This window comes from Molothrus aeneus, chromosome 15 (genome assembly GCF_037042795.1).
Source record: "Molothrus aeneus isolate 106 chromosome 15, BPBGC_Maene_1.0, whole genome shotgun sequence".
Taxonomy (NCBI): domain Eukaryota; kingdom Metazoa; phylum Chordata; class Aves; order Passeriformes; family Icteridae; genus Molothrus; species Molothrus aeneus.
Genome location: NC_089660.1, coordinates 5,647,992 through 5,662,163, shown reverse-complemented (window position 1 = coordinate 5,662,163; position 14,172 = coordinate 5,647,992). Strand labels below are relative to the sequence as shown.

At 43.6% G+C, this 14,172-nt stretch overlaps 1 protein-coding gene across 1 annotated transcript in view; it reads left to right on the top strand.

The window, feature by feature from the left end:
* GALNT10 (polypeptide N-acetylgalactosaminyltransferase 10) overlaps positions 1 to 14,172 on the top strand; it is an 81,670-nt gene that overhangs the window by 52,743 nt on the left and 14,755 nt on the right. Inside the window, exons 5-7 of the mRNA XM_066560080.1 lie at positions 5,946 to 6,131; positions 7,639 to 7,822; positions 8,711 to 8,828. Of these exons, the coding sequence (XP_066416177.1) occupies positions 5,946 to 6,131; positions 7,639 to 7,822; positions 8,711 to 8,828 (488 nt within the window). The remainder of the gene's footprint in view (positions 1 to 5,945; positions 6,132 to 7,638; positions 7,823 to 8,710; positions 8,829 to 14,172) is intronic.

The following is a 14,172-nucleotide window of genomic DNA, read 5'->3' as shown; positions in this document are numbered from 1 at the left end:
TCACACCTGGTGGTCTTTTCCCCACTAACTCACAGTCTGGCTTATTTCTTGGCCACCATTCTTCCACTTCTGTTCACTTTATTGAACCTGAAACAGAAGCTTGGTTTGAAACCATTTAGAAAGAGAACAAAACCAGTAAGGTTTTCAGCAAACCCTTTTAATCTTTGTTGAAGTCCAAACCATGCTGTATTATCATGTGGAGTGATATTCAGCTATTGTCTCATGCACAGAAACCCCTTCCCCCTCAGCTTCTGTTTTTAAAGTTGTGCTGAGACCCAGCACTGATGCAGAATGGGCAGTGGAAACTGGACCCCCTCCCCTTTTGGAGTCCACCCCAGAACTGTAATCAGTGAAGCAACAAATATTAATTCTCTCCCTTCTCAAGCCTTTTCCTCTTTGTAAGAAGATTCAGCTTGGAAAGCTGTGATCAGCCTAATCAGTTTTCTATTACTGAGACTGATGCTCATAGTACAATTTGTTAAATCAATTTATTATCCTCCCAACCAACTTCAGTGATCAGAGCGTGAAAACATTGAAAGAAAATTAAAACTAGTGGAAGTGCTGCCTGTTTGGATAACAGCACATTTTGCTGTTTCAAAGGATTACTCATCTGCACCAAAACAGGGAGAGAAGTTAATTCCAATGATTTAGAATCTTCTATTTCAGGGAGGCCTGGCTTGCACATTATGATGGATTCAGGAAGAAGTATAATTCGTTCTTAAATTGTTAAACAGCACGTTGGGGCCAAGTAGCCAAGTAAAAATGAATGGATTCATTTGTAATCTTCAACAAGCATGTCTGTGTGTGGGAGGGTGGGGATGGCAGGCTGGGGTAACCTGTAAACAAATGCCAGATGCATGCTGGCACTTCAGGCTTTGCTGTTGGAAAGCAGCCAAAATAACCTGCAGAGAAGGGAAATGGTCCTTTTCTGCCTAAAATGGAATTCTGCAGATCCTCCAGTCCTGTCCTCCTGTGCCCTTCGCTGGGAGGGGGAGGTTCCCTGGGTTTTCAGGGGGCAGTGGCTCTGCCATCTCCACAGCTTCAGGACTGAGTGTAAACTAAAGCACCTCAGCAGGTCCTGTAGGGCAGGGGGACCTTTGGTGCTATCCATGGCATCTGAGTAACATGGGAAGGTGTCTGGGAATGTTTCCTTTTTCTGCAGTGCTGTTCCTTCTGGTTTGGGTTCATTATACACATCTGGAAAAGGCACTGGAGCTACAGATGTGCTGCACAGTGTAAAATTCAGAAACCAAAGCTGATGGTATCATATGAACCATGAAATGTTGCACTGGCAGGACAGAAGTGTTTCACTCATAGTTCTTTCACAGGACATAAATCACTTTAATAGTTTCAAGTCATGGCTGGTAATTTTTTTCTATGGCAAATATTGGTACTCCCTTCCCTGCCAAATACTGCAGAGCTGTTACAGTGAGTATAAGCTATTAAAAAAAAACCAAAAAAGCCTCCTTGGACTCTTCTGTCTTCCTCCAGCATCTGCATATGCTTGTTTTTGAATTTCTTAGGTGCCTCTTCAGGTGGCAGAGTACAATGTTGGAATGAAAAGTCAACTGGATATGAGGAATTCCAATCTTGGAAGGTCCTTGCCATGACTAGAGGGATCTGAGGGCAGCTCTGCTTAGATGAGGCCAGTAGGAAGAAGTACAGTAAGACCACCAGAGAAATTTGACCTAAGGAAAAAAAATGCCTTATTTTGGAAGGTTTGGGGCTCTTCTGTAAAGCAGGCTGCTTGTTAAAGCTTCTCTGCTGTCTTCACACAGCTTTATTTACAGCTCAAAGTAAGGAAAGCAGCAGTTCTTGACTGGTATACACTGTACATCAACTTTGTTGCAAAGTGTGCTAACAAACTACCAGAATAGTTTTTAATCTGCAGATAATCTTACTCTCATTTATATTTTTGGGCTGTGTTACTTTGCCCAGCATAGGCACAGCCATTGGAATCTGTCCAGTTCACCTAACAACCTTCATTAAAGAAAATTGCCCTTGTAATAAAAATTACTCAGTGTGACAAGATTCCATAATATTTTTTTAAAAGCTTCATTAAATTTTGTAGTAGTTAACGGCACTTGTTTGGGGGTTTTTTTCATTTTCTTTTAAAAACAAAATTTGGCTTATTTGGGACAATATTTGAAATAGAATGAAATAACTATTTTCTATCTGGGTGCATGGAAGCCAGGCCATGTGACAGGAATAGCACAAGGATAAGGAAATAAAAAAATCTCTTTGAAAACCACATTTTACTGAGTTGTGAGGTTGCTCAGATGTCTGTGACTCTTCAGTTAGGCAAAGCAGATGCAATAAACTCTGCCCACTTGCAGTTCGTGATAGAGAAGTCTTAATCTTACAAGATGCAGTGACCAAAGATGGATTTTTCTGCAGCAGGTGGGAGGAGCAGCTTAGCTGAGCATCACCCTGAGGACAGCCCTCAGCAGCTGTGTCCCCTGCAGCAGAGTGAGCTCACAGGTGCTGCTGGAGCACCTGCAGCTTCTCCTTGTTCTCCAAACCATCAGGGGCAGGATTCCTGATGTGTGAGGCACTTGAGCAGTGCAGCAAACAGCAGGCTCCTCTCTGCAAGCGTGGAATGCTTTGGTATTTTCTTGCTATGGAAATGTAGTGAAGTGCTGAAGAAGCAAACCCAGCTTTTGGGAATGCAGTGAGAAGTCAGTGGATTGGGCTTTCTGCTGTCTCTTTCCAGAGTGTTTGCCTGAGAAAACTCCATGCCTCCAATGCCTTCCTTTCCTCATTACACTATAAAAATGGGGAAATCTCCATTTCTAGCTGCTTGTTCATCAATAGATACAAATCACCCTGTCCTCAGTCAGTGTAGCAGAGCAGCCATCATCATCCTCACAGCTGATGTGGCCAAGTCCAGTGACTCTGTGTTCACCTTCTGGCTGTGTCAGAGCAGATCCCAGGGCATTGTTGTGTTTGGCAGCAGGCTGAGCATGCTGTGCTTGTGTCCCTGGAGGAGTCACTTCAGCTGCCCCAGGTGTCCCCACAGATGAAATTGCACCACAAACCAGAGCAGTTCAGAAAGGCAGGTGATGCTAAAATGGAAATGATGAATGCACATGTGGTAGGCAAACCTCTGGGATCTTTCATAGTCTCATTTTCTCATTTTAATCAAAATAAAGAGCTGAAGAAAGGCTCTTTGTGTTTTCCATTGGTTTGGAGCTGTGGATTTTTTAAGACTTTCCAGTGCTTTACAGATTTGGCTTGAATAATGTAAGTATTGTCTAGTCTGATCTTCCAAGTGTCTTCTGCTATTATCAATCTCTGGCTGTTGTTAGGGAAATCAGACTGAGAGTGTCTGTGTGACAGTTCCCTCCTTTATTATAACGAGCACCAGCAGCCACTCTGGTGTTTATCTTGTCTTGGGTACATTAAGTAAAGTCTGCATCCTGGTTTGGGCTTAGCTGATTTATGCTTGAAGTGAGGATTGTTTGTTCTCTGTGATGAAACAATCTTTTGTGACAAAGTAACAATGGCAAGGGATGAGCTGTGATGTTAAACACTGGTAGCTTTTCTTTCTTTTTTATTTTTTTCTCTTCTCGTTTTAAGTCTACCCACTGCCTCAGGAGGAAGGCAGCTGCACTAATAATATGTCTAGTCTCTGTGGAAGGCCCTTATTTGAAAAATCTGTAATTGAGTGGACAGAATTTCTGGTTGCTTGAGAGGATCTATTCAGAAGAGACCTGAAAAGGATAAGGGAAAAGCACTCTAGACATCAAGAAGTCCTAAGGGCTCTATTGAGAGGGAAACCTATGTAGATACTGTGAGACAATTACACTTGTCAGGCAAAACACTAAAGTGGATCTGTGAAATAAAATCCTGGGGAATGTTAAGCAAAGCTTTGAACAGGGCAGAGAGCTTGCTGGGAATACCTCAAAAGCAAGGAGGTGTATTTGGGTGATGTTTGAAAGAAGGCACCTGATGGCTGCTTCAAAGAGCAGGCACAGAGTGTGTGTTAGCCCAGGGCTCCTGACCATTCTCACAGCTGCCAGGGGGAGAGCTCATAACTAGGTTAAATTTATTTGCTCCTTTGCTCTTTTCAGTGAGCTGTTGCAATGCCCAGCCTCCCTGGTGCCCTGATCAGGGACACTTTCCTGCTGCTGGCCTTTCCAGCCCCTGCCTTTCATTTCTGCTTTGGAAGCTGAGGAAGATGTGCTGTACAGAGTGGAGAGGATGTGTTCCTACAGAAGGCACATACCCTCACAGGGTTATTTGTTGCTAACTGCAGTGGGTGGTGTGGGGCATTAATGAACAATCTCTGGCACCCTCTGAATGGGCTTTGCTGTCAAAACTTCAGATGCCTGAAAGATCAACCCATTAGTGATGAGGCCAGCGTTAGCTCAGCCTATTTTTAGGTTTTTCTTTGCTGCTTCACTCTTTGATGTAAAGACAGCTGTGTTCCCCTCGCTCGTTATGCAGACCAAACTTTTTATCTCCACTTTGGAACAAGCTGTCCATTGTTTTGATCACTCAGTGATCTTTCTCTGCAGCTCTCCTGTTTGAATTCTTGTTAATCATGGTGACTGCCACTGTGTTAATTCAGATGTGGTTCCAGTCCACGTTCAGTTGTGTAAATATTTCCATATTTTAATGCAGATCTCTGATAAGCATTTAAGGAAGCCATCCCCATACACACTGTGGCTGTGCCTGCCTTGCAGCTTGGAGGGGCGTCTGACTTGGCTTTTCCCTGGCTTTTATTTATGCATGAGTAGATTGTTATATTGTGTGTTTTGAAGAAACCACAGAGAACTTAAATGCTCTGAGTGTGGTTTACTTCTGAAAACCAATTCCCCTGTGTCTTTTCTAAATTACGGTGGTTTTCCACAAGTGTCCAAGAATCCTGGCTCAGCTGTCTTTTCATTCCTCTTTCTCTTCCTCTGCTTCTTTCTTTCTCATCCTATACTTTTTGTTCCTTTTTTTTTCCTCCTCTGTTTAATTGCTTCTAAAGTTTTGGAACATCTTCAAAAGATGCTTAGGCAAAAGTCTTGCTTAGGCAGTTATTTTTTGACCTTTAAAAGCAGTAAGTTTTATTTCCTTTTTCCTGTTACTGCATTTGTTACCTGTCACAGACATATTTTATGAAAAATCCTTTTGTTAGGATTTTTCTCCTGAGAAGCTGAGGTGCCTCAGAAATGAAATGTAAACAATAATTATCTGCTGCTGTGGAATGCAACAGGTGCATCTTTGATTGGTCTCATCTGGTTGTTTTTAATTAATGGCCAATCACAGTCAGCTGGCTCAGACTCTCTGGTCAGTCACAAGATTTTGTTGTCATTCCTTTCTATTCCTTGCTAGCCTTCTGATGAAATCCTTGCTTCTATTCTTTCAGTATAGTTTTGTGACAGTGTTCACAGGGGTCCGAGGATGAGGGAAGAGACGAGGATCTGACTCCATGTTTCAGAAGGCTTGATTTATTATTTTATGATATATATTATATTAAAACTATACTAAAAGAAAAGAAAGGATTTCATCAGAAGGTTAGCTAAGAATAGAAAAAGAAAGAATGATAACAAAGGCTTGTGTCTCAGAGTCTGAGCCAGCTGGGCTGTGATTGGCCATTAATTAGAAACAACCACATGAGACCAATCAAAGAGGCACCTGTTGCGTTCTACAGCATTTGTTCCTGAGGCCTCTCAGCTTCTCAGGAGGAAAAATCCTCAGGAAAGGATTTTTCAGAAGATATCATGGCTACATAGTTTTAATATAATATAATATATATCACAAAATAATAAATCAGCCTTCTGAAACATGGAGTCCACATTCTCATCTCCTCCCTCGTCCTGAGAGCCCTGCGAACACCACCATAGTTACCTGCTAAGTCCACACTTCCAAAATCCACCTCCCCCTGGTAAAGCCCGAGCAGCACGTTTAGTAAATGGTTTGTTGCAGTGTGCCAGTGTCTGCTTTGCCCCCAGAGCACCTGAAGAAGCGGCTGGAGGATTACATGGCGCAGTTCCCGCGCGTGCGCATCCTGCGCACCAAGAGGAGGGAGGGGCTGATCCGCACCCGCATGCTGGGGGCCTCGGTGGCCATCGGGGACGTCATCACCTTCCTGGACTCCCACTGCGAGGCCAATGTCAACTGGCTGCCACCTCTGCTCGGTGAGTCAGGGGCGCTGAAATTGTTCCCACCTGCTGCTTTCCCCTCCTGCTGTAGGTGGGTGAAAGAGAGGGGAGATAGTGTAAAGAGAGAGCAAACCAACCACAAGACTCAAGTGAATTGTTGGCAATTTGTAGTGTTCAGTACGAGATTTTTTTTCTGTTTTGGGGTCCTGCACTGTGCGGTAACCTTGTCATGTGGTTTTGTTAATTAAAGAGCAGAAATCGTATTCTTCTGTTTCCTCATTAAATGAAATAATTTGCATCTTGCTAGAAGAGTAAACTATCGCATCAGCTTGCAGAGAGGAATGGCTTTATGATACAGAAGAGATTTTTACATACAGTTTTTGAGTAGCTTTTAAGGGTTTTATCTCCTATATAACTATATTTAACTTCATAGTCTGCAAGGCTGTGAAAAATACTTCTTGTGAATGAGAGCTGCTGGTGTGGATTTGTGGAATATGGGCACCCCTTTCCAAGGCAGCACTCCATCTTCGAGGAGGTGTCAGTTCCTTTCAAGGATGACTAACTGAAGGGACAGTGCCTTCTGTTTCTGGTACCTGCCTGCCTCCAGCCAGTACCAAACTCCTTCACAGCCCTGCTGCCAGTGACCTGTCAGAGCTCTCTGAGGTGTGACGTTCTCAAATAGGCTGTGGCAACAATAGTCAAGCAGAGGTTTAAGAAAGAGTCGGATTTTCCAGCAGGATCGATGGATGGTTATCCTGTTGCTTTCACTACAGTTTATATTTGGCAATAGTTTGAAACATTTGCAGCTTTATGAACCCCAGGGAGGGAGGACAGAATTAGCTCCAGTGCCATTTAAATGAGAACACAGAGAGGATGCTTTGATTTTTAAAGCACAGAAAGGACTTCTGTGAGATGTGTTTTGGAAGCTGAAACATCATTTTATTGCCTCTGCTCTGAGAACTAACTTCCAACAAGAGACCATCTCAGTAACAAAGTATTTAAGGAATTCCAGATGTTTATGCAGAAATTTATCCTGTGTTGTATTATTTGGTTGGAAGAAAAGGTTGGAGGGAAAGAGGTAAGACTTGCATTTCTTGAGCCTGCTGAGAGTACTTATGCCATTAGTCTGAAATGCTTCCTGCCAGATTCTGGTGTGGCAATTAGGGCTGGGTGGTGCAGTGGGTTAATCCCTGGATCTGGATCTGCACAGAAGGGGTTCACATCCTGGTCACTTGTGGAAATGAGGATTGCTCACTGAGTACAAGAAGTCTGGTTTTAGCCTGGCAGTCAGTTCTCTGTGGTAGTGTGGCTGTGTCTTCCCATTCTGCTTCTGGGTGATGGGTGCCTGGTGTTTTTCTCTCAGTGATTGCAGAAGGAGCAGATAAATTGATATAAATTGGAGCATCTGCTCACAAGAGAAGGAACAGGAAGAAAGCTGTGTCATTCTTGGACAACTTCATCTTTTGATGCTCTTTTTTTTGTAATTTCACAGTGAAAGGAACCAGCTGGTGCAGGTTTTCTAACGTGTTTCTCCCATCTTCAGATCGCATTGCCCGAAACCGCAAGACCATCGTCTGCCCAATGATTGATGTCATTGATCACGACCACTTTGGATACGAGACCCAGGCTGGAGACGCAATGCGAGGGGCATTTGACTGGGAGATGTATTACAAGAGGATCCCTATTCCTCCTGAGTTACAGAAACCTGATCCCAGTGATCCCTTTGAGTAAGTTACTGAGACTGCTAAGAGCCAGCTAATGAAATAACGCCCTGCTGCAGGCTTGCTTTACACCTCAGCGTAACAAAAGCCAGGAGCTGGTGTTAAGCTACTTGCTTTTTTGGCAGCTGTTTGCTTTGCTGGTTTAAAAGAAATGCATTGTATAGTAGCTGTGAACACTCTCCTTTTCATTGCTGTTTTTTGCCACGTTAATTCCTGCAGAAGTTAACATTTCATTGAAAACTCTAATGTGTAACAATTAATGTGGTCATTTATTACTGAGATCTTTCAAACATAACTTAGTATCCCTACTGCTCTGCCAAAAACAACAAATCAATTGTGGGTTATGTGTCGTTCCCAGGTGGGGGAAGAAGAAAACTTAGCAGAATAATTACAGCAATTTTGATTATTACAGTGCACTGCAGAAGAAAATCTGTGATCAAGTTGTGCTTTGCTGTTGCTGTGCTTGCCAACATTGAGACAGTTCTGCTGTCCTTTATACTCTGCAGTGTTTAAAAAAAAAAAAAAAAAACAACAAAACACTTTTTGAGGTCAAACTCAAAGACTCAGTCCTACAATGGAAGCAGAGCATCAGCATACAGGTCCCTTGGGCTGAGGTGGTGTCCTGTCACTTAATAGTCAACTCCCTGCCTGCTTGGAGGAGAGGCATTGGCAGGTTCTGAAGGGAGCCTGGTCTGATCCTCCTCCTTTGCAAGTGGGAAATCAGTAGATAACCCCAAAACAGCTGTTTGATGTACTGACAGAGCTGTACAGGCACTGGGAACACTGGGTGGTGAAAAGAATATTTGTCAAATCTTGCTTTGTTTTTTAAATGTTTAGCTAGAGATCTGTGTCTTTGTAATGTGTTTGTAATATGGAGTCTGGTTTTTCCTTAAGGTCTCCTGTAATGGCTGGAGGACTGTTTGCAGTCGATAGAAAGTGGTTCTGGGAGCTGGGAGGGTATGATGCAGGTCTGGAGATATGGGGAGGAGAGCAGTATGAAATATCCTTTAAGGTGAGCCATGTTCTCTGGAAATTACTTTTGTTTTGAAAAGTAAGAATTTGTTCTGAGGTGCAGAATATGAATGATCTGTCTTGTCCTTGCTTTTACATGTGACTAAAGGTGAAAGAGCTGGGAATAGTAAGATAGTGCCCAGAAGAATCAGCACTGATGTGAGCAGTGACTGTGAGGGTGAGTTTTGGAGCAGGATTAGCTGGGGTGTGCCTGTTCTGTGGTCACAGCTCTGGTGCAAGCACTCTTCCCAGCAAGGGTAAGTCAGCTGGTGTGGAGCTCTCTGCCTCTGGGCCTGCTTAATGCTCACCCTGGCAAGATGTGAAATACTCCTCTCCTTGAGGGAAGGAGGATTCCAGTTCCAGAGGACCTCAGTGCTCAGCTTGAGTTCTCAGAGAGGAGAACATCTTTGTCTGAACTCAATCCAGCTGACCCTGGCTGTGAGGAACTCAAGCTTACTTACCTGGGAAGAAATCTTCAACAACTGCAGTCATTACTGTTGCTGACAATGACTTTGGGTCATTATCTGCCTGGCCTGGGGACAGTTGTGCTACTGATTGACTGAGCTGGTCAGTGGAGGGCTTGAAGAGTTAGCCAGCTGACCAAAAATGCATACAAAGAATAACAAGTCACTGTAACCCACCAAGACTGCTGGTACCTGTGCTAGGTTGGAATATGGCACTCTGAAATCCAATTTGGGAAACCCACCAGAATGTCCCAAAGCCCTGAAGGCAGGTGCCCAGTCTTCCCTTCAGTGGGGGGAATCCTTCCCATAGCCTGGACCAAACTGAGTAAAGATATCTACATTAAACTCTGTTTGAGGTTTCTTTCAGAGGTTGAATATTTGATTTTACAGGTGTCTGCATGCCACTGGTCTAAGCTAGCTGACCTTAGCACGAGGCTGGAGGATAGCAGGGATGTGGTGCACAGTTTGGCTTCAGCAGCTAAAATTCTGCCTGTCTCTCCTGACAAGTCATGGCTGATATGACAGCCTTACAAAATCTTACACAGCAGATTCCAGAATCTCCATGCCTCTGTGCAGTTCAGAGAATATCAATCCTCAGCAAGGCACATTGCCATACACACACCCCATGTGCTACTGGGCAGCAAACTGGGAGAAAAGACACTGATTTTGGGACAGCCTTTTGTTCCATCATTTCCTCACCAGAACCCATCAGTCACCTTGGATGTCCCTTGTCCTCTGTAACAGTGGCAGGAAGGGAGGGCTTGGGGCACCCTCTCTGGGGGTGTCACTGTGGTTAGAGCCATTTCACCTTTGTGTTGCTTGTAATGAAATTGTGTAAGGCTCTCATTCTCTGCAGGAGGGGCAGCATTCAGGCCCTTCCTCTCTGAAAATTCTGGTTTCCAAGAGTGATGACAGTGGCTGGGCAAGCCCTTTGTCTCCAGTGCCACAGCAGACAGTCACACTGCTTGATCTGCAGGAAATAAGACTGCTTCATTCATCTGTTTGCTTATCCCCTCTGAAACATGCTGTGTTTTATTTCAGTCCAGAGATGGTAATTTATGGAGGGATAAATTTGCTTTAATTAATCTCTGCAAAGACCCCCTTTTTTCTTTCATTGTGCAACAGAAAAATGAAGTTTTCACTGAAAGAGGCTCAGTGTATTTTCAGAAATTAAGATAAATTGATACATTCATCTGTGGCTGATAGATTTAATAATTCTGCTGGAATTGCAAGAATAGAAGGTTTGTTCATAGAATTTATGAAGCTGTGACATTTCCTGGTGAGCTTAGAGCTACATTTTTACCTTTAGAAACAGACTGAGATTTTGTAGTTAAAGGTGCACTGTCAAATAATTTAAAGCTCTGGCTTTAGGTGTGGGGTGCCTGCTTTCACATTATCTCATGGGAATTCAGATTATAAGCATGCCAGATTTACAGCCCACCTTTAATAAAGAATCTCTTCCTGTCCCTGGGTGTTGTGGGTGCAGGTATTCTTCTGTACTGCTGGCCTGTGATCCATTGCATTGGATCTGCCCTTCTCGAGCCTCACCAGGAGTACAGGACTTCTGGGGGAGGTTTTTTGTGGTTTGGATCTGTTTTTGCCTCAAGCATATTCTTTTTTTGGCCATTCATGGACTGTGCTTTGCTGGTTTTGCCTTTATTTTAAAATCCAGGGCTCTGTTGCTGAGAGACTGGAAATAAACAAGTTTATTTAGGAACCTCTTGCCTTTTTAGAAATCATACGTATTTCTGTTATCAGCTGGCTCTGCTTCCTTCTGAGCAGAAATTTTCAAGCCAACAGAGAAAGCATCAGTGTTTAACACCTCAGAAAATATTTAGCTAGAGGGTAGATCAAACTCTAGAAGCCTTGCACTTTGTATGAAACGTGTGCATCAAACATCATTAGAAAACATTGCATGTAGGAGGGACAAAAAATTGAGGTGAACTTTCTAACCTTCGATGCTGGTTTGTTGTTTTCTGGATCTTAGCAATCCCTTAAAACAGAAATTTCTAGTTCAGAAAGGAAGGAATTGATCTATCCATTCCACATTGAAGCAGAAAACAGGCTCTGCTTCCTTCTCTTGCCCTGTGTGCATCTGCAGCAGCTCAGGGTCTGTCAGGGGGGTTCCTGCTCAGGTCACCCCAGACAGATCACAGACAGATCACAGGCTGCATTGGTGGTTACAGGTGAATTCCCAGGTGCTGCTGACCTTGAAGTGTGTTCCTGGATTTTGGAAAGGGTAAACAAGCATTCCCCACTGTCTCTGTGGAGCGTTTGTCACCTTTCCTTTCTGCTGCCCCCCTGGTTCCTCTCTTCAGCAGGCTTCGTTCAGGTGGGGTTCTTTGCTTTTTTGGAGTCACTTCCTCACCTCTCCTCTCTTGCAGTTTTTCCTGGTCTTTTTTTTTTAATCTTCCTGATTGTGGAAACAAAACTCAATTCTTTACCCAAAGTTATAATGGAGCTTTCCTCTTCTAAACACAATTTAACAGCTGCCTACGTAACCACTTCATTTTTTTTGACATAAGTGCATTTAATTTGGAGCAGTATGTGTGAAGCATTTAAACTGTTCCCTTCTGCAAGTGCTACTTTGTACAGCACTTATCTATGCTCAGTTTTATTTGAGATGGTGTTGCCTATTTTCCAGTATTTTTGTGGCTTCTATTCTGTTTGGCTTACATAAATCTTCACTAAACTGCTTCACACCTCTCTTCCATAAATACATAGTCTCTGATGTTTTTGGTTATGGGGAAACAGAAGAGTAAAAAGGGATATGTCTGACTTGTGTAGGCATAAATAGAGATGTACTTTGTGTCTCAGATCCGAGTGGTGTGGTTCTCAGTCCTTTAATTGCACACTGTGCTTGAAGAGTAAAGAATGAGAATCCAGAATGTCCCTCTCCAGGTGATAAATCATTTCAGTTTTAGAAACGTTTGTCTTGTAATTTGGAGATTGTAAAGCCTTCATAAAATGCTAAGGGCTCCATGCAAACAAGCCAAATTGACAGTTTCCCTGGAAAGAACAATTAAAAGGGAGACAGAAGAGCTGGTTAGTACTTGTGGTCTTCAATTCTTGCTGCAGCAATGGGAAAAGAGCCATTGCACTTATTCTGGTCATTGTAGGTCATTGCATTTTTCCAGATCCTTTTCCCAAACCATCAATGTGGGTTGCTTCTGATTTCCACAGCTTAAACCATGTTACATGTTTTCCAACAAATCCAAGTGCTGCACAGCTTCTCTTCACATGTCTAATGCCTGCCTCTCCTTTGCCCCATGCCAGCAGCACGTTTTCTGATTCCCATTTTGCCACTGGGCTTTGGCAGGTGGGTAGTTTGGGTGCAGCTGCCAAGGGATCCCTTCTGACAGCATTTCCACTTGTGTAGCTGAAGTTAGTGCTGATTGTGAGCCTGCACTGCTTATTCCAGGCACATCCTCACTCCACTTTCCAGCAGCTCACATTTGCCCACACTGGAACAGGCCAGGCATTCTGCTGCTTTTTTTTGTGGGTGGTTTTTTGTTTTTTTTAGCCAGCACATGCTGCTTAATTCTAAGGCTCTCAGCTGCAGTACAGGGTGGCTTCTTTCTCCCTTCCTAGCTGGTGATGCACAGATCAGTTTCAGACCATTGCCTTGAAATTTTTGCCTCTGTGCACCCTCTTCTTGGTTCAGGCTCCTGAGCAGCCTCCCACCAAGCAGCAGCAGGGAAGTGCTCCCCTCCACTCCCTGAAATGTGATTATTAGGAAGTGCTGTCATTACCCTCAAATGCTGCAGATTGTGAGGAGGGGCTTTACTGATGTGTGGTGTGTGAGAAGGTGCTGTGCAAACACACAGATCCCAGTGCAGCCTCATGGGCTGCCTTAATCTCTCAGAGAGCACCAAGTCCCAGCAGCAGGAGCAGCTGATGCTTCCAGTATAGAGGATTACAATTTCCCTGAGTTATTGCCCTTGCTTTTCATCCTCTCACCTACTTTGTTAGAAAGAGAACCCCCTTGACTTATCCTTTGTGCCCTTTTCTTCCCACCTTTCAGTGTGTGCTCACACAACCAGCCAGCTGCTCTCTGTTGGTCCATCCCATGGTCTTCATTTCTGTTGTCTCTTGCAGAAGCAGCTTTATTTTCAAGGCTTAACTATCCTTTGTGTTTTTTCCCTCTCTTGGGAAGCATTGGCTCATCATGGTGCAGTCTTTGGAAACCATAAACCTTGTATACCCAGATAATTTGTGTTCACACACCAACTGCAGCATTGTATTGTGTGTTTGAGAGGAGAGGTTCAGCTGTCTTACCTGACATTGTTTTCTGAAATTGCAGAAAGGGAATTGGATCAGCATAACATTCCCATGTAGAGAATAGGTGGCATATTATCTGCTGCTTTCACAGCATACTGACTGAATCAAAGGCTCTGGAGTCACTTTATGAATATGGAGTTACAGCTCTCCAGGCTGCTGGGAAGATGGAAGCAATATCACCAGTGCTAGTTTATTTCCCTTGTGTAGTTTTTATTATTAGGGTGAGATTGTGGCCTTAGCTAAATCTGCTCAGTGTGCCCGTTGACCTCAGTGTAGCCAGGTTTTCCTTTAATTCTAGATCTGTCAGCTGCAGGATTCCAAGCCCAAAATGAAGATTGGCAAAATTGTGCCTGAGGAGGAAGAGAAATTTCCTGTCCTCTCTTGATGAGATCTGATTAGATTATTGTAAGAAGCACTGTCTGCCTGACCAGCTTTAATTCTTCTTCTTCTTATGGCATAAATGGCTGTTTGAAAATCAGGTGCAAGTACAGGCTCTGTTGTTTTCTGTCCTGTCAGCTGAGGAGTGAGGCAAGGTGTGTAAAACACCTAGAAGAAACAGGCCTAGAGAAGGCAGTAAGTGACAGTCAGTGTTGTGGGGAA